Source organism: Callospermophilus lateralis, chromosome 1 (assembly GCF_048772815.1).
Source record: "Callospermophilus lateralis isolate mCalLat2 chromosome 1, mCalLat2.hap1, whole genome shotgun sequence".
In the NCBI taxonomy this organism is placed as follows: domain Eukaryota; kingdom Metazoa; phylum Chordata; class Mammalia; order Rodentia; family Sciuridae; genus Callospermophilus; species Callospermophilus lateralis.
Genome location: NC_135305.1, coordinates 99,272,477 through 99,290,143, shown reverse-complemented (window position 1 = coordinate 99,290,143; position 17,667 = coordinate 99,272,477). Strand labels below are relative to the sequence as shown.

Sequence of the window (17,667 nt, the reverse complement as noted above, 5' to 3'; positions counted from 1 at the left end):
GCACCACTGCCCTGGGGAAAGGCACATACATATTTGCATGTCTGGCCTCCATCCCTACACTACGCCATGCTCGCTCCAGTGCAACTGACCAGAGATGCCTCGGCCAGGTCAGGTGGGTGATTTTCCCTTGTGCACCCTCTAGGGACTATAGGCCTGCAGACTGGTTTGAATGCCTTTTGAGCATCCTTTTTTAATTGGTACCTTCCCTCCTCTCCTGCTGATGGGGCTGGGAGGAGCTCCCAGCTTGGTAAAGGAGGACCTGTGATCCTGACTGGCATATTAATTGTGTGCTCACCTTTCTGGGCATTTTAATTGTGTGCTCACCTACCCTGCTCAGCAGGGGTAGAGGTTCTAGACAGGTTCACCTCCTCCCAGTCTCATCAGGGAGTCAGCCTCTGTCCTGAGTGCTGAAAATCCACCTACCTTTCTTCACAGCTCCCCCCACACGTCTGTGGCTCAGTGATATGCCTGGTTTTGACCTTGATGTACGTTGAAGCACATCTTGGACACTCCTTGGTTGCTGCTTTTGTCCTGAGCACCATGTTGGGGGTCGGGGTGTGCTCGTGCACCGTGGGTACAGCTGGGGGACTCTGTTTCCTTGCTGCACCGTATTCTGTTGTCACCGCAGCCACAATGGAGCACTCCCTTCTTCTGTCACGTGGGTTTATGGTTTTTGCTATTACAGTTTCCTTCAGCTTTTTAAATCCTCCTGGCACTTCTGTTGGAAGTTTCTGGCTAACAAATTGCTCCAATCTTTGAGGGTCCTGTGGAGGGACTGCTTGAGGTGGGGATCCAGGTGCCCAGTGACTGCTCATCTCTGGTCCGCCCTCCCAGAGCCAGTCTAGACCCTGTACCTTGTGTGGGTAGGAGCAGTAAGTGGACTCTGGGCTCTGAGGAGGACACGTTTCCCCCCTCCCAACCTGTCAGGTGGGTTGTTCAGCACATCCCACCACTGTCTTGGAAGAACAAATTTGGTATCAGCAGAAAGTTCCAAAGAGTATGGAATTAGGACAAATAAGTGAAGGATTAAATCAGTGCGCTGTTAACACATGGCATTTCCTGTTCTTTGAATAATGCCTGGAAACTCTCAGCCCTCAGCTTAGTCTACCTACTGCCTCCCATGGGTGTCTCTGCCCCAGGCACCTGCATCTTGCCTTGACCAGAACTACAGCTGGTGGCCCGGCAGGTGCTCACACCCTGCTTCTCCCTTCAGCAGGTGAAGACAGCTGGACAGGCACCCCAGAGGCCAAGCAGTGGGTGGGCATGTCCCCATCCTCTCTTGTTTGGCAGCTGCTACACACCCTCATGGGTCTATTCTGAAATGGAACCATGAGTCCCCAGCTAGTGGGGCACAAGGTGACACCTTGTCCTCTGTGTCCCCAGATCACCAGAAGCTGGAGAGAGAGGCTCGGATCTGCCGCCTGCTGAAGCATTCCAACATTGGTGAGCAGCCCCCAAGGAGGGCGGGGGGGCTGATATTTTTGACAAAACTCCTCAGGGTCTTTGGAGCCCAGAACATGGGTCTGATGGGCTGTCCAGGCCGCGCTGGCTGGGCACATGGGGAGGGCTCCTGGGGGCCTGGGCTGAGCTGGTCCTGTCTTCAGCATCGGGACTGTTGGCCTTGCCAGGAAAAAGGTAGGCAAGGGAGCCACCCAGTAGCCCTCCTGCCTGCATCTGGGTTAGATGGAGGCCAAGACTTTAACAGGGTCCTGGCCCCCAGCTGTGTCTTGGCCCTCAAAAAGTGCAGCGGCACTGTCTGCCAGTCTCCTTCCTGAAGCCCCAGACAAGTCCTATGTTTGGGTGATAAATAACAATTCTAGGAGCTGTTGAGCAGACCCCAAAAAACCCAGTTGAGCAGTCCCTAGGAAGTTGGCTCATATCTCCCTGGGTCACTTGGTCCTGTCTGCCCCTCACCTTCCCTGGCTCTGGCATCTGAAGAGCTTGGGAATTCAGCCCTTGCCCACACTGGGGAGTAGCTGGAAGCACCTTGGAGGTGACAGCTGCTCTCTGCCAGTGGAGGGCTCAGGCTGGCCGCAGAGGCACCTGGAGTTTATTAAGTGGATTCCTGGGCTCCTCCCTCCAAAGCTTTATTCTCTTTTGCTAAGATAGGTCCCAGGAATCTGTGTTTAAAAGAAACACCCAAGGACTGTGAGAAGCAGCCAGTTTGGGAGCCTGGGACATCCACTTCCCCTTCCAACCCACTGAAGTAGAGAGGGAAGAGGAGGATCTGCCTTGGCCATGTTGGGTCCCGGTGGGCCACAGGGGCTCCAGGAGAGCTGGTGCTGGGAATTTCTGCTGCTGTCCTCTAGTATACGGGACACCCTCAGTTTCCCCTTGTCCCAAACCAAGAGCTGAATGGGAAAGACACATTTCCCATTTGTGGGGCTTCAGCAGGTCACCAGCCTTGGTCCACAGTTTCTGAATCTCAGTCTCTCCATCTCAATCACAGAGTCTTGTTCTTACTGACAATGCAGATTCCTGGGCCTGCCCCAGAGAGTCCAACTCAAGAGGTCTGGGCAGGCTCAGGAGTAGGGATCTTAGGGCAGCATTTAAGCGGACTTCAGGCCCATTGGGCACCAGCAGCTCACTACTGGGCCCCCTTCCTGAGGATCCTGGAAGACATCACCTCCCACTCAACTCTGCCAGTACCCTTTCCCTCACTCCCCTGGTCCTGGCTCTCCATTTCTCCCCACTACTGTGTCTGCTGAGCACCAACCAAGGTTAGGTCACCCTTCTGAGCATATTTGAAGGAATCCCTTTACTTGGAGGAGAGGACCAAGTGTTCTTTGGGTTGGCGTTTTTGGACAGTTCTTCAATAAGACATCTCTCTGGCCTGGCTGGATGCTGGGTGTGGTTCTGGGTTGGATCTGAGCAGTGGATGGTCCCTGCTCCCAGTCTGTGCCAGGGAAGAAGTGACTACTGGAGGTCCTTGCAGCGGCTTGAGTAGCTGGTTAGGGACTCAAGATCAGCACATTCCAGAACACAGAGGAGGCAGACCCAAGGCTGCAGAGGTCACACAGTCTTCTCTGTAGATCCAGAAACTCTCAGAGGAGTGGGAGAGAACACAAAGGGGAGACAATAGGAACTTGTCCCTTGTGGGGTGTCTTTAGCCTTCCCTCAGGGGCACCGGCCCCACCTCTGAGCAGAAAGCTGCTCACAGGCTCTCCTGGGCCACAAGAGCAGGTGCTGGGTACAGTTCTGAGAGGGGCAGTTCTCCTGCTCAGTGGCTAAGTCAGGCAGCAGGCTAGGAAGGGCCTCAGTTTCCTCCTTTGAACATGGAGATGTTCCTGCCTCTCTCCCAGGGATCTAGTAGGAGGAACTGGGATGATTCATAAGGGAAACTGGCATAAACTATAAAGTCCCTTCTTTTCTGAGGCAGCCTGCTTAGAGTGAAAGGCAGAGGCCAGCCATAGCTCCGGGGGTAGACCCTTTATTTGTAGAAAGGCGTGTAAATCTCCCACCCCTTCATAGGGTGGGTTCACAAGTTTGTTGGCTCACCATGCGGCAGAACAAATGACCCCACAATCTGTGCCCCTCACACAGGTTAACAGCTTCTGTGCATTCAATAGCAGTTCAGCAGACTGGCAGGCCTGCCATACAACTTGTGGGATCCAGTACAAAATGTAGATGTGGGCCCTTTGCTCAAAAATTATTAAGAATTTCACCCAGGTGTGGTGACATATGCCTTTAACCTTAGCAACTCAAGGGGCTGAGGCAGGAGGATCACAAGTTCGAAACTAGCCTCAGCAACTTAGTGAGCCCCTAAGAAACTTAGTGAGACACTGTCTCAAAATTTAAAAGGGGAGCTGGGGATGTGTCTCAGTGGTTAAGCGCCCTTGGGTTCAATCCTCAGTACAAAAAAAGATTTTTTTTTTTCAAAACAGCAACAGTGAAGATATTTTTTTTTCAAAGCAGCAACCTCTTGGGTGCCCAGGATAGCTGCACAGCTGCAGGCCCTGCCTGGGCTTCTATGGACTGCAGACATGCCAAGGCTGTACTTATAAGGGCTTGATCAGAGCCTCAGGCTATGCTCCCAAGGTGGCTCCTCACATGCCTATTGGCTGGGGCCTGAGCCCCTCCCACAGGCATCTCCAGAGTTATAACATGGCAGCAGGCTCCCCAGAGCCAGCGCTGGCAGAAGGACAACGTGTTAGTCTGTTCTTCCTTGCTCTGACAAAAGTTGAGCTAGTCAACTTATGAGGAAGAAAGATTTCCTTTGGCTCATGGTTTACAAGATTTCAGTCTGCTTAGCTTTTCTGCTTTGGGCCTGTGGCAAGGCAGAAGATCATGGCAGAGGGAGTCTATTCACCTTTCAACAGGCAGGAAGCAGAGAGAGAGAGAGAGAGAGAGAGAGAAGAAAGGGGTCCCAATATCCCCTCAAGGACACACCCCCAATGACCTGACTTCCTCCCGTGAGGCCCCCCCACTTCTTAAAGGTCGCACCACCTCCCAGTAGCACCACAGGCTGACGACCACGGCTTCGATACATGGGCCTTTGGAGGACATTTCCAAACATATCAGGAAGAGAGAAAGAGGGACAGACAGAGGGACAGCAAAGGTCAGAGATGGACTAACAGAGATGGAGTGAACGTGTGAGACAGGGACAGAGAAGGAAGGATACAAAAAGAAAAAGAAGTACAATGCCTTTTTTGAAATTATGATTAAATATACATAATATAATGTTGATCATCTTAACCCTTTGTGAGCATGTGGTTCTGTGGCATACACATTCACAATTCTGTGTAGCCTTCCTCACTGTCCATAGCCAAAACTTTTTCATCTTCTGTCAAGAGAAACTGTCCCCATTAAACAACACCCTGTCCCCCAGCCCCTGGCACTCGCCATTCTACCTTCTGTCTCTATGAGTCTGACTCCTCTTGAGACCTCAGAAGAGTAGAGCCATAGTGTCTTGTTGTGACCAGCGTATTTCACTTGTGATGTCCTCAAGGTTCATCCCTGTTGTACATTTGTCAGAATTTCTTCCTTTTTAAGGCTGAATAATATTCCATTGCATGGAGGTACCACATTTTGTTTATCTATTCATCTGTCGATGGAAACTTGGGCTGCTTCCACCTCTTGGCCGTTGTGAATAGTGCTGCTGTGAACAGGGGTGCACAGGTATGTGAGTCCCTGCTTTCAGTCCTTTGGGTATGTACCTAGGAGTGGGATTGCTGGGTCATATGGGAACTCTGTTTAACCTTTTGAGGAACCATGTGCCTTGTTATGACCTAGCCTCTAAGCTGTCACCTCTGCCAGTTCATTCGAAGCCCACACACAAGGGTGAGGAGTCGAATTCTCTCTTAGAGGAGATGCATTAAAGGCTTTGGAGATGTGTTTTATAGCCACTGGTGATGAGCATCTGATGTCATGAGCCTGGTGTCCACTGAACTGAGTTGTCCCATTGCGAGGGGGGTTCAAAGCCTGGCCCTATACTGACTGCACAGATGGACTCCAAGCTACCAGTTCAAGGGGGTCCTGAGTCAGGGGTTGGCCAGGAGCTTGCTCGCAGAGACAAAGGGAGGATGGGCAGATGGAACTGGGCCGGATGTGACCTGGCCCTGCTTGGTAGCACCTCATATAGAGACAGGGGTTAGGGCCAACTAGGCCTCTCAGAGCCAGGAGACTTTGCCTTTTGGGGCTTGGGCTCCCTCCTGCCCAAAATGTCACCCTGGGCAGTTTTCACCAGTGTCCTGTGTCAACAGAGAAACCCAGGAGGAAGGAATCAGGCAGGACCAATAGGGATGGTACCACAAGCCACAGGAGGGTCTGGCCAGGTGTTGGGGGGCTGCTGTTGGGGTCATCTGGAATAAACCAAAGCACTCAGATGGTCCAGAGCTCCTTAAACCCTGTGTCCTCGAATACAGAGGCCTGCCCCCTGAGTCAGAGCCGCAGCCACCATGAGAGTTTGGTGAAGGGGGTCTTCAGCCCTGTGGTTCCGGCTACTAGGCTGAGTGTGGAGTTGGTTCCCCGATCAGGTAAAGGTGACAGTGACAAGTCTAGCTGATGTCTGTGGAGCGCCTATTCCTGAGCATAGGTGATCTGCACCTGCCTGGATGTAGCCCCAGGTCAACACCCTCCCCAGGGTGCCAGAATTCACTATTAAGCACATATTTACAGATGTCTGCTTTGTGCCAGGTGAGGTCCCAGGAGTGGAGACCCAGCCAGGGGCATCTGCTTCTGATGTGGAAGGTGTCCTGGGGGTAGGGAGCTCATCAAAAGAGCAGGACCCCAGGGTGACAGAGCCTAGCAGAGTCATAGTCCTCAGCATCTCCTGCTAATGTGCCCAGCATCTCCATCAGGAACTCCTGATGAGGGGCCCTCAGCTGCCCCCCAGACTCCTCTCCCCACCCTGACCAGCTCTCATTTGGCCCTGGCCAGGAAGTTTGTAATTTTGACTGATTTCAGGGCTAGAATCAGCCTCCCTCAGTGGGTCCCCACTGAGGAGCTGGGCAGGGGGATACCCAGAGGACGGGAGGCTTGAGGAGGAGGGCAAGGGTGAAAGGTTACTGGAGCTGCCACCTAGCAGCTGTTCTTGCGTGCCACCAGTTAGCATCATATGACCCTGCAGGTGCAAGGGTTAGGTCTCTGCAAACTGCAAGCACCATGGGTGTCTAGGAAAGGATCCAAGAAACTTCTTGGGAGAAGCAGAAGGAGCCCCTGAGCCTCCTTGCTCTTGGACCCCCGGCCCCTTTGCCCACAGAAAGTCCAAGCCCCAGCCAGGCACTTGGGAATTGGACCCTTGAACCCCTGCCCAGCAGGGGTACAACCCTGAGGGAAGGAAGAACCCCAACCATCGGGAGCCCAAGGCAAACAGGAGAGGGGGCAAGGCCATATTCCTGAGCCCCTTCTCCTTTGGGAGGTTGAGAGCAGCAGGTTATCTCTGGAGGATATTTGCTGACCTGACCCATGGTTTCCAGACTGGACTCTTAAAGATACTGCCAGGGACCTTACTTACTGCCACCTCTGCATGCCACCACAGTGTTATTTGCTTATTGTTTTTATTTAAATAGATTTTGTGACAATTCACTTTTTTGCTTAGCCCTGTCTGTGAATTCACGGGTCTGATGTGCTAGTTAGATTTTCTTCTAAACCATTAAAATAAGCACCTATTTTTAAAACATTAAAAAAAAATTTTTTTTTTATGTTCACACTACCTTGATTTCCTACAAGTATCCCCAGTGGCTCCATCTGATTGAGGGACCCACTTCCTGGCAGAAAGTAGGACCCACCCAAGCCTGATGTCCCCTGGGCCCCTGACCTTACCCCATATTATACCAGGAGTCCGGTGCCAGCCCCCACCAGCAAGCTGTGCCTGCTGAACCCAGGGGACAGTGGCCCTGGGCCTCCATTCCTCCCCTGGAGCACTGTACCAGAAGACCCCTTCCAGCTGCTGCCCTTTTGGCTTAGACCTTTTTTCTCTGGGCTCAGAAAAGAAGCCCAGGTCCCCAAGCAGCCCCAGATCCTGGTACTGAGCCTCACAAACAGCTAACAACAGTGACAATGACAATTGTCCTTAGGTACTCACCATGTCGTGGGAGCTTCCTGCAGGTTACCTAATTCATCTTTGCAATGATCCACAGTTGCTAATTTCGTCCATTTCATAGAGGAGCAGATAGGCTTACGTGGCTAAGTGACCTGTACAAGGCCATACAGCCAGTACATGGCAGGAGAGGGTGGTCCTGCATTTCCTGGGACCTGGAGCCCAGCCTGCTCTCATAGGCTGGAGGGCTTTGTGCCTGAGGTGTAGGTGCTGAGAAAGGCCATTGGTGTGGGGTCATTGGAGCCCAGAGGTCTGGGCAAGCCTGGGCCCCAGAGGCCAGATTAGAGTTTCTGGGCATGAGGATGCTATTAGGCTGGCACCCGGAAGGACCAGAGCCAGGAGGGAGGGCCCTGATGCTAATTAGAAACTAGGACAGTGCAGGAGGGTACCAGGAAGGGGCTGGGGCTGTGTGGGCTGTTTATGCCTAAGGCCCGGCTGCCTATGGGACGTGGGAGAAGGTAACCAATTTTCACCCTCCAGCTCCTGTGTCTGGATGATGGGAGACAGCCATTAACTCAGAGATCTTTTTGTCTGGACCCAAAAGAGAGGGTCCAAGACTGGCACAGTGTAAGGCCTGGAGCCAGACCAACCCCTCAGTTCACAGCCCCATTTTGCCTTTTTTGGGCTGAGTGACTTTCAGCTGATTACTCAGCCTCTCTGTGCTTCAGCTTCCTCATCTGTAGCCTCTAGGAGTAGCTGGAAGGTTAATTGAGTTAATCCATAGAGTGCTCATAGCAGTCCTGGCACACGGTGAGAGCTCAATGCCTGTCGTCGTTGTTCTAGCAAAGGGCAGAATCTGCACGTGGGAGAGCAGGGCCCAAAGTGAGTCATTCTGAGCAAATACTCACTGCTTGGAGCAGGGCCTATCTCCAGATGAGAAAAAGCAGGCCTTGGTGGAGCACACTTTGGTGCTGAGATCGCACTGCTGTTCCCCGGCTCCTTTGTCCACTTGTCATGCATCCTGTGTGTCCTTGTCAGTTCTGCCCTGCACCAGGCAGGGTCTAGAGTGAGGGGCAGGAAGCAAACAGACCTTCGCAGGCAGCGTGGAGACAGGCTTGAGGAGGGGCCCACCTTGCTGGAACCTGAGCTCAGGGTTCGAGCCTTTGGGTGATGACACATTGGGACAGGTTTTCCTCTGGACCAGGTCCCTGCCTGTTGAGGACAGAGGGTAGCTCTGGGAAGGCCCAGGGTGAACAATGGGTGTGTTTCATCCTGAATCCTCCCCCATGTGACACCTTTCAGGGACTCCTGTCCAGGAGCTCAGCTGGGCAAATCCCTACTACTGCCCTCCTCGATCTCCCTCTGGCAGAAGGAAACAGATCAGGCAGGCAGCTGGGAGTGGAGGAAGGTCAGGGCGCTGCCCAGAGGCCCCTGATGCTCACCCAGGGGCTGGTGGCCTGCAGGGCCCAAAGTACCCGCTCCCTGCCTCCTGGTCACCCATCTGGCCCTTCCCACAGGTCATCCTGTGGGCAGCCCTGGGGTCCTTGGCTATGGGTCCCTCCCTGAGGGCTTGCACAGCGGCATATGGCTGGACAGTGTGAAGGTGGGTGTGTCCTAGCTACCACCAGTTCCTCATGGCTTCTCTGTCCCTGCAGTGCGTCTCCATGACAGCATCTCCGAGGAGGGTTTCCACTACCTGGTCTTCGATCTGTAAGTGCCAGCGCTGAGAACCCTCTCCCACTCCTGGTGCAGGGCTAGGGAGGGGTCCGAAACCTCCCCAGGCCAGGGAGCAGTCCTGTCCCTACTCTGGCCACCACCTGAGCACACCTCTGCTGTGGGTCACCTTGCTCCCAGCCACATCTTCCTGGCCTCCCTCAACTGTCCTCCTTGGTTTTGCTCTGGTTTTATTGAGTCCCTTGGGGTTGGGACTGACCTGTGACCCCTCCTCCCCACAGGCCAGAGGGGTAGGGAAGGGAAGGGAGGACTGCAGAGTGCAGCCAGCGGTTCAGTCACTTCCCTTCCCTGTGTGCCCTTGTCAAGCTGGACTGTGGTGGCACCATTGCCTGGCGTGAGCATGTGTATTTTGAGTGTGGGTAAAAGCATGTACATGTGTGCACTTGTGCTTATGTGTGAATGTGTGTGCACGTGTGGGTATCTGAGCGTGTGTGAGTGTATGTGTGCGGTATATATGCGTGTGTGTGTGCCTTGTATGAACATGTGTGGCTATGGTTTGTGGGGGTACATGCATATATGCCTTGCGTGTGTGTTTGCACGAGTGTGTGTGCGCACAAGCATGCACATGCAGTAACTGAGCGAGGAAGGCGTCTGGGGCCAGTGCCGCCTCTCACTTCCTGCCAGATTTAGAAGCGGTGATCTCATCTCCCTCACTCTTGACAGCTCCCGCTAAGCAGCACTATATTTAGCTGTCCGTGAATCAGGGCTGTTGTGGGACCCTGCGCTGGGTGGGGGCCCACGGGTCTTGGCCTACCTCTGTGGCCTCCAGGAAGGCACACAGCCAGGGAAGCCTGGCTGTGGTGCCATTGCCATGGTTACCCCATGCCCTCCCGCAGCAGCTCTTGAGCAGCAGGCTCAGTGGTGACAGGAGGCATTTTTGTATGGACCGCCCTCTCAGTTCTTCCTTCCTCAAGTGACAGATGCCCAGGCTGTGGGGTGTGCAGACCTGAGAGGACTACATTCACATGGAGTCCTCTGGTCAAGAGAGGCAAGGCTATCCCTTCAGGAGGTTCTTGGATGTCCCATGTGTCCCATAAGGCCTCAAATTGTCAGCTAGGCGACTAAGGCTGGCCCAAGCACAGCCACTGCTGTCTGGCTGAGGTTGTGCCCTCCTTAGGGGACAGATTCACCATTGCCCTTGTGTCCACCAGAGCCCCCTCCACCAGATTCTTTTCCCAGGATACGGAGAAGCCCCTGGACTGAGGGTGGCCCTGTCCAGGGCTCCTGGTGGCAACAGATGGCTGCATGTGTTCCAGGAACTAAGAAGGAAAGAGAACAGTGTGTGTGTGTGTGTGTGTGTGTGTGTGTGTGTGTGTGTGTGTATGTGTGTATGACTTGTCTCTCGGGGCTGGCTTTGCTCAGAGCTGATTCAGCACTCACCAGGAGGTGTAGGGAAAGCCTCTGAGGGTAGTGAGTCCCGGGGTCCTGCACATCTCCTCCCAAACCTTTGTGTCTGACGGGGCAGCAGATTCTGGAATGGGCTGGCCTCACTTTCAGAGGCCCAGAGGTCCCTTAGCAGTTGAGGGGCTCTGTGGATTTGGGGACATTGACGGGTGTTCACACTCCCCATGCTTAGAAATGTCACAGGACTCAGGGAGTAGGCCTGGGAATGGAAGGACTTGCACACACCTGCACACCTGGAGGAAGGAGGCTCCCATGTGGGCCATGACTTTCCTTAGATGTATGCCCCCATGGCCTGTGGAGAGGTGATTCAGATGCAGAAACTCCCAGATGTATCCCCTTCTTGGGCCAGCACTGTGCCCATATGCCCCCATCAACAAACATGGTGGGGACAAAATCCCTGCCCTGAGGCTCTGGACCAGACGATGGCCCTAGCCAGGAAGTCCCAGGTGCCCATTAGTCTGAACTGCAGTTGGCTAAACACACAGGGCACCCCAGAAGGTCTGGTCTGGCCCCAGGTGAGGTACCTCTCAGGAGGCTACTGTAAGCTGTGACCCTGGACCTAGACCTGGTAGCCTTTTGCTTTTGTTCTTTGCCTGGACTCAGACCTCTGTGCTGCCCACTCTGGGGAAATCACTTAGATCTCTAGAACTCGGTTTTCTTGTCCATTAATGGAATATAATGGTGCCAATGGCTTGGAATGGTTGTGAAGACAGAAGGTCAAGTGTCATCATGTATGAGTGAGTAAGCGATTGGTAAGCTGTCAGATCTAGGTGACGAAGGTGCTAGTACGGCGATGGTGGTGGTGAATGTTGGTGGTGAAAGAGATTGTGACAGTGGTGGTGGTATTGATGGAGATGGTGGTGATGGAGATGGTGGAGGTGGTGGTGAGGTCGTGGTGGCAGTGGTGATGGTGGTGATGGTAGCAGAGAAAGTGATGAAAGCAAAAAAAAAAAAAAGTGATAAAAGCAACGGTATTTCCAGAATCTGACCTCCACGTGCTTTTCCCACAGGGTCACTGGTGGGGAGCTCTTTGAAGACATTGTGGCAAGAGAGTACTACAGTGAGGCTGATGCCAGGTGGGTGCCAAGCCTCAACCATCTTCCCCCTTGCCCATCCCTCACTCAGCCCCACTCCTGCCTCTCCTGTAACCCCTGTTCATTCCATGCATCATTGTCCCTTCCATATTCCCAGCAGAAGGCAGCTGAGTGGAAGTGTCACTTGGCCCACTGGCCCTACTGGGAGCTTTCTGACCAAGGAAGGAGGGGGCCATCTTGTGTCTTTGACCAGCACAGAGGTGCTGCCTGTGGGAATGTCTTGGTCCTGATGCACTGTGAGGGGTGCTTTTCTTAGGGTGGCCGGTGGAGGAGGAGCAGCAGCTAGAGGGTGGTCATAGGCACCTTCCTGCCCTTTGGGTGTGGAGGGCCATGGCAGTGATCTCTTGCCTAACCTTCCTCACAGAGATAAGCAGTTTCCAAATGCTCTTCCCCAGAAGACAGGCCAGGAATCCCCTTCCATAGTGTCCTCACAGTGCCATCTCTGGCCCCAACCAGCTTGTGCATAAAACCAAGGAAAGTCAACAGCCTATCCTGGTACAGCTGCTGCGACAGCTACCGCTATCTGTTCCTCTTGGGTCCCTGCACTGTTGCCTACCACACCCAGGACAGTGGGAGGAGGCCAGAGCACACTCAAAACTTCTGTACCCCGTGTGCCATTCAAGGGCTTACCCCTGGGCCCTTGGGCTCCTGGTGTGGGGGTGGGATAGAGGAGCGTGGATTCTATACACTGGGCTTCCTTGTGGACCCTAGATAGCCCTTCCCTTGGAGTCAGCCCTCACTAGAGCCATGAAGCTAGACAATAATCCCAGAGATGGCCAATTGTGGCATGGCTGCTGGGGACCAGATTGAGGGATGCATAATGTCAGCTGGAGAGATGATGACTCCTGTCCCAGGAAGGGTCAGCCATTTGTGGGTGCTTTGGCCCAGGTCAAGTGATACACTGGTCCTTGAGAGTGTATCTCAAGTCAGGGAGAGCTGAGGGTGGTCACTTCCTGCCTTCCAGGTTCTTCCTTCCACCCTGCTTTGCCACAGAGATATGCATTTTATAAGAAAAAAGGCTACAGTGGTTCTCTCCAGGTGGTGGGGTTATGGATGATTAAAATTTTTTTCTTGTCTATTTTAAAACTCTTCTTTATTGAAAATGTATTGCATTTCTAATGAAGAAAAAAAGGAATATTTTTTAAAGTAGCTTTCTGTGGCTTGTGTCTATACCAGCAGGCAGCCTTCCCCTTCGCAACAAGTCCCTTTGGGAAGGTGTGAGCATTCCGGCTTGTCTTGGCCATTCAGGCCTCCCCACAGAGCCAGGCAAGCAAAGGCCGTAGGCCAGATCAGGGAAAGGACAAGTTGGGACAGGCAGGCCTGTGACCCTTCCTGTTGCCTGCAGATCCTGAGAGGTTAAGCTCACTAGCTTCTTTCTAAGGCTTCTTCAGGAAGGACTTTATATTTTATAAAACAGCCTGGAAGTGGCCTGTCCCTCAGAGTGGAGAGAGATGAGGTTTTTCTTTATATTCTACTTAGAAGCAGAAAGTGGAACGAAATCCCCTCCGGCTGCTCTGTCATGCCGAGTGGAAAATGTCTCAGAACTGGGCTGCATGCTGGTAAACGGACCCAAGTGTCCCCACTGACGCTCCAAATGCCTGCTGGGGCAAGAGGGGCCCTGGGTGGGCCACATGCTCTGAGGGACCCATAGATACCAGGCAAGGTAGCGGGCATCATCTGGCCATATGGAGCCTTCCATATACATAACGGACTCTGAGGCCCTACTGCGCAGTACCTGGACTGATCATGCCATGGCCACTGCCCCAGGGTCTGGTGTCCTCATGCCCACCCCCCGGCACCCTCTCACTAATGGTGCCACCCATAGCCTAGCTCACCTCTCACATCGTCTTCACCTGCCCTCACCCTGTGCCCCACCCTCTCTGACGCTCCTTCCCCTGTATCATCGTCTTCCAGCCCCGGCCCCCCTCCACCCCTACAGACCCTTCTGCTCCCTGTATACAGTGGTTGTCCCTGTGGGACCTGTCATCCTCTAGCCTGGAGAGCTGAAGAGGGCTTCACGGTGCCAACCCCCTTCCAAATGACCTACCCACCAGAGTGGAGGCCAGGGGGTAGAGGGCACACTGTGTGCTGCCCTCACCACACCAGGTGACCCGTCCTTCCAGAGCACTAGCCACTCTGCCGGTTGCACTGGGGCCCTCAGCCTCTGCTCCCTGGACCTCTACACTTAGTCTCTCTCACAGACACACAGCGCCCCCTGGTGACCCTGGAGGACCTGCCCTGAGGCAGAAAGTCTGCTGCCTGAATCGTAGCCTTCTTGCTGCAGGCCAGGAGAACTGTTCAGGACAAGTGGCCTCAGATAGGTTTTAGGAGGGGAGAGGCTGGAACTTTCTGGGTGCTTGAACTGTTCTGGTCCCAGGAACCTTCTTCACACTGCAGAATTGGGGAAAGAAGAGCCCTGTGACCCTCGCCAGGCCCCACCCTGCCTGCTCTGATGGTAGAGGTCCCCACCTCTCCCCAGGGGACCCCTAGTCAAGGATACTGGGTGTTTGGAGGCCCCCAGACCTGGCCCAGAAGAGGTGGGACTCTTCCACCACACACCCCTCGTTTCCTCTCACAAACTGCCTCTTTGAGGTTGGAGGCTCCAGTGGAGTATGCTCAGTGGCCCGACTGAGGAGGGTTGGGCAGCCTGAGTCTATGGGGAGGGGTGCAAGGTCCCTGGCAGTTTATTTTGGAGACTGAGTTATCAGGGAGAGAGAGGGTACAAGGGAGCTCCCTGGAGACTTTCCTCCTGGGCTTGCCCTGCTGGTCTGACCAACTCCTGTGCCTATAGGGCAGCCTCTCAGCAACCTCAGCCTCCCTCTTTTTCTTTCCTGAGCCTGTGTTCTGTACTGAGGAGGAGGAGAAGGCACTGCTGGGAATCAGCCTCCTGGTTGGCTCTTGGTGTTTCTGCCTCAGGCTACTATTTGCCTAGGTTCAGGCTTAGGGACAGCTTGGTCAACACAAACTTTGGGAAAGTATATTGGAACGGAACGTTTGCCCTAAAAGTCATTTCTGTGCACCTGGCCCTGCCTCCTAGGCAGACCTGGGCCCAAAGAGGAAGGCAGGGTGAGGGCCAGGGTATCTGACCCTGGTAGTGGGGAAGGAACCCCAGAGGCCCCTTCTGGCTAGCATCTCCTCTCCACTTGGTTTCCTACATCTGCCTCACTCCCCGCAGGCTGGGAGCTGCACTCCAGTACCACCCAGCACTGCCATTCTCCCTGTGCCTCCTCTCCCTGCTGCCCTGCCCAGCCTATCCCCAGGGCCACTTGCACTGACCCACCTGCTCTTTGCCACAGTCACTGCATCCAGCAGATCCTGGAGGCCGTTCTCCATTGTCACCAAATGGGGGTTGTCCACAGAGACCTCAAGGTGAGTTCCTGTCTCACTCTGTGTCAGGTGTGTATGATCCACACCTGTATGCTGTGTAAAAGGTATGAGGGGCTGGGCAGTGTGGAGTGAGGGGGATGCGGGGTGTGGGCAGGCATGTCTGCATACCGTGTATTTGTGTGGAGGAGTGTGTGTATGTGTACTTGTTCATGGAGGTGTGTGCACATGCCTGTGTGTAGAAGTATGTGATATGTATGTACATATAGGTGTGTGCATGTTTGTGGGCACACAGGTGAGAGTGTGCTTGTGTGTGCGTGCATTGAGGGCTGTGCATGTTTATTGGTGTGTATGTACATGTGTCCACTTGGATGTGTGTATTGTATGTGTACATGGAGGCATGTGTACACACCTTCACACATGTTTATGTGTGTGCAAAGAGTGTGTGTATGCATATAAATGCACGAGTGTATGTGTGTGCATGTGTGAGTGTATTCACGTGATTATGTGTGTGCACAAGTGGTCACGTATATGCATGTGTGTGAATGTACACCGTATGTGCTGTGTGCATGTGTGTACACGTGTGAGATGTGCCTGCACACATCTGGCTCGATGCCTTCAGGGATGGAAGGGGCAGCCTTTAGAAATACGCCTAGCAATAAATGTATACACTTTCTGGTTTTCCACCAAGATGCAGCTTTGGCAGGTGGGGACACAGGGGACAGAAGGCTGATGCTGCTGGGGGCAGGGTGGTGAAAGCCAGTCTCACCTGGCCCTGCCAGTTCCTCTCAGCTCTCACTCCAACTCTCTGCTGCCCAGAGCTGAGCTGTGGGCTTCAGGCTCTGTTCAAAAGAAGGTTTCTCACCCCCAGGACATGGGGTGGCTGTGGCATCCCAGAAGCCACCGGCACTTCTTCTCCCTCCTCCCTCTTTTTCCTTCCCTCCTTTTCCAAATCTTGGTTCAACCCATTGTTACTTTCTGAAGGTAGTATGGACCCCTGAGCCTGGCCCTGGTGTATTTAAAACCAGCCTTCCCATGGCTGTTGGTGCTGAGTAGGGGTCACATCTTCCCTAGGCTGAATAGACTGAATGAGAGGTCATACCTTCCTTAGACGGTGGCTATGGGAGGCTGGTCTTCACAGTTGCTCTGAGGAGGGTGTCACAGGAAGACCAGACCTGGGATTCCCTCCTTGTCCCTTCACATGTCTTGGCTTCTCCACGGTCTTAACTGAACTACCCTCACTCAGGGTCCCTAGGAGGATGGGGCCCAGATTCTCCCCTAGGAAGGCCATGTGTTAGTGCCAGCACCCAGAGGAGGTAACGCTTTGTTCCCAGGCCCCGTGATTTATCTGGTTAACTTTGAGGTCAAGGCATAGAAGTGCAGGTGGGTGCTCCTCACCTCTTAATTTGGAAAACAAATAGAACTCTTGCTGTGGCCTCCCCCTCTTGTTGTGGTGGCAGAACAACCCTTCTTCCTCATGGAGAAATCCTACTGTCTAGACTGAGATGGCCCCAATGGCACCATGGTGGGTTTGCTCCCATCCCATGAGAGTTGGTGGTGACAGAGAGCAGAAGGCTGTCGGTGCCATCTTGAGCTGTGAAGAAACCAGAGTGGAGTCCAGAGGTGGAGGAATGCTGTGCAGCCCAGCTGGGCCATCCCTGCCCCCTCTTCTTTCAGATTCTCCATGTGGAAGTATGGTTTGGGGCCCCTGCCCTGCTTAGGTTGGCAAAATCAAGATGGGCAGCGGTGTCTGGTAGGCAACCAGTGGGTAGGGCCCTGTGTACTCCCTCCTGTTACCAGAGAGATATGGAGTTCCACCGGGGGACAGAGTCCCCCCAAGAGGGCATGAGGCCTCATCCCTGGCTGCAGCCCATAGTTGAAACCTCAGGAAGCTCTGGTCTGGAGCACAAATATTTTCACACAGGACTGGTACATTTCATTGATTGCAAAGGCCACTTTTTCACATATGAAAATCTCTGGGGTTGACAGCCAGTGTTAAAAGTAGGCCGCGAGGCAGTGTGTTGTCTTTTGGGTGGATCATTAGCAGCAGTGTAACCTATGCAGGCTGCGCAGTTTCAGGATGGAGGGAGACTGCAGGGCTGCCAGGGGACCTGAGGACCCAGCAGGCCCCAGTGGTCAAGGATCCGAATGGACAGGCTTTGAGCACCACCAATAGCCAGAACCCTGCTGGAATTGGAAGCTGGACAGGAAGGTCAGGGAATGTTGTAGTCCAGGGACCCCTCAGGCCTTTGGTACCAGGTGTCCACAGAATGAGAGCAGCCTCCTTGGCTGCTTCTTCAAGACAAGGAACAGATGTCTGTTCAGTGTGAGCAAAGGTGCTGCTCCCTGAGGGGGGTCCAAAGAGCCTTTTCCCACCTGTGGGAGTGGACGGGAAGGTGTTAGGGCAGGGGCCTCCTTTCTGCCCTGCTGACCAGAACCAAGTGGGAATTGGTGATCAGGCTATGCCTAGCAGGTGGATGTCCTCTGCTGTCCTGGGCACTTTGGCTCTTGAGTGTTTCTTCATGCCATTTGGGGGCCACTGTCCAAGTAGGAAGAACCTCCTGAGCCTTACAGGACACCTCCCCCTGCGCCCTGCCGCCACCTGCCAACTTATACACTGGGTCAAAAATG

General features: G+C 53.8%; 1 protein-coding gene across 8 annotated transcripts in view; it reads left to right on the top strand.

The window, feature by feature from the left end:
* The window catches only part of Camk2b (calcium/calmodulin dependent protein kinase II beta), a 95,602-nt gene that overhangs the window by 55,209 nt on the left and 22,726 nt on the right, over positions 1-17,667 (top strand). For all 8 annotated transcript variants that reach the window (XM_076836588.2, XM_076836550.2, XM_076836578.2 and 5 more), the window contains exons 3-6: positions 1,384-1,443; positions 9,136-9,190; positions 11,629-11,694; positions 15,009-15,081. In XM_076836588.2, coding sequence (XP_076692703.1) covers positions 1,384-1,443; positions 9,136-9,190; positions 11,629-11,694; positions 15,009-15,081 — 254 coding nt within the window. The remainder of the gene's footprint in view (positions 1-1,383; positions 1,444-9,135; positions 9,191-11,628; positions 11,695-15,008; positions 15,082-17,667) is intronic.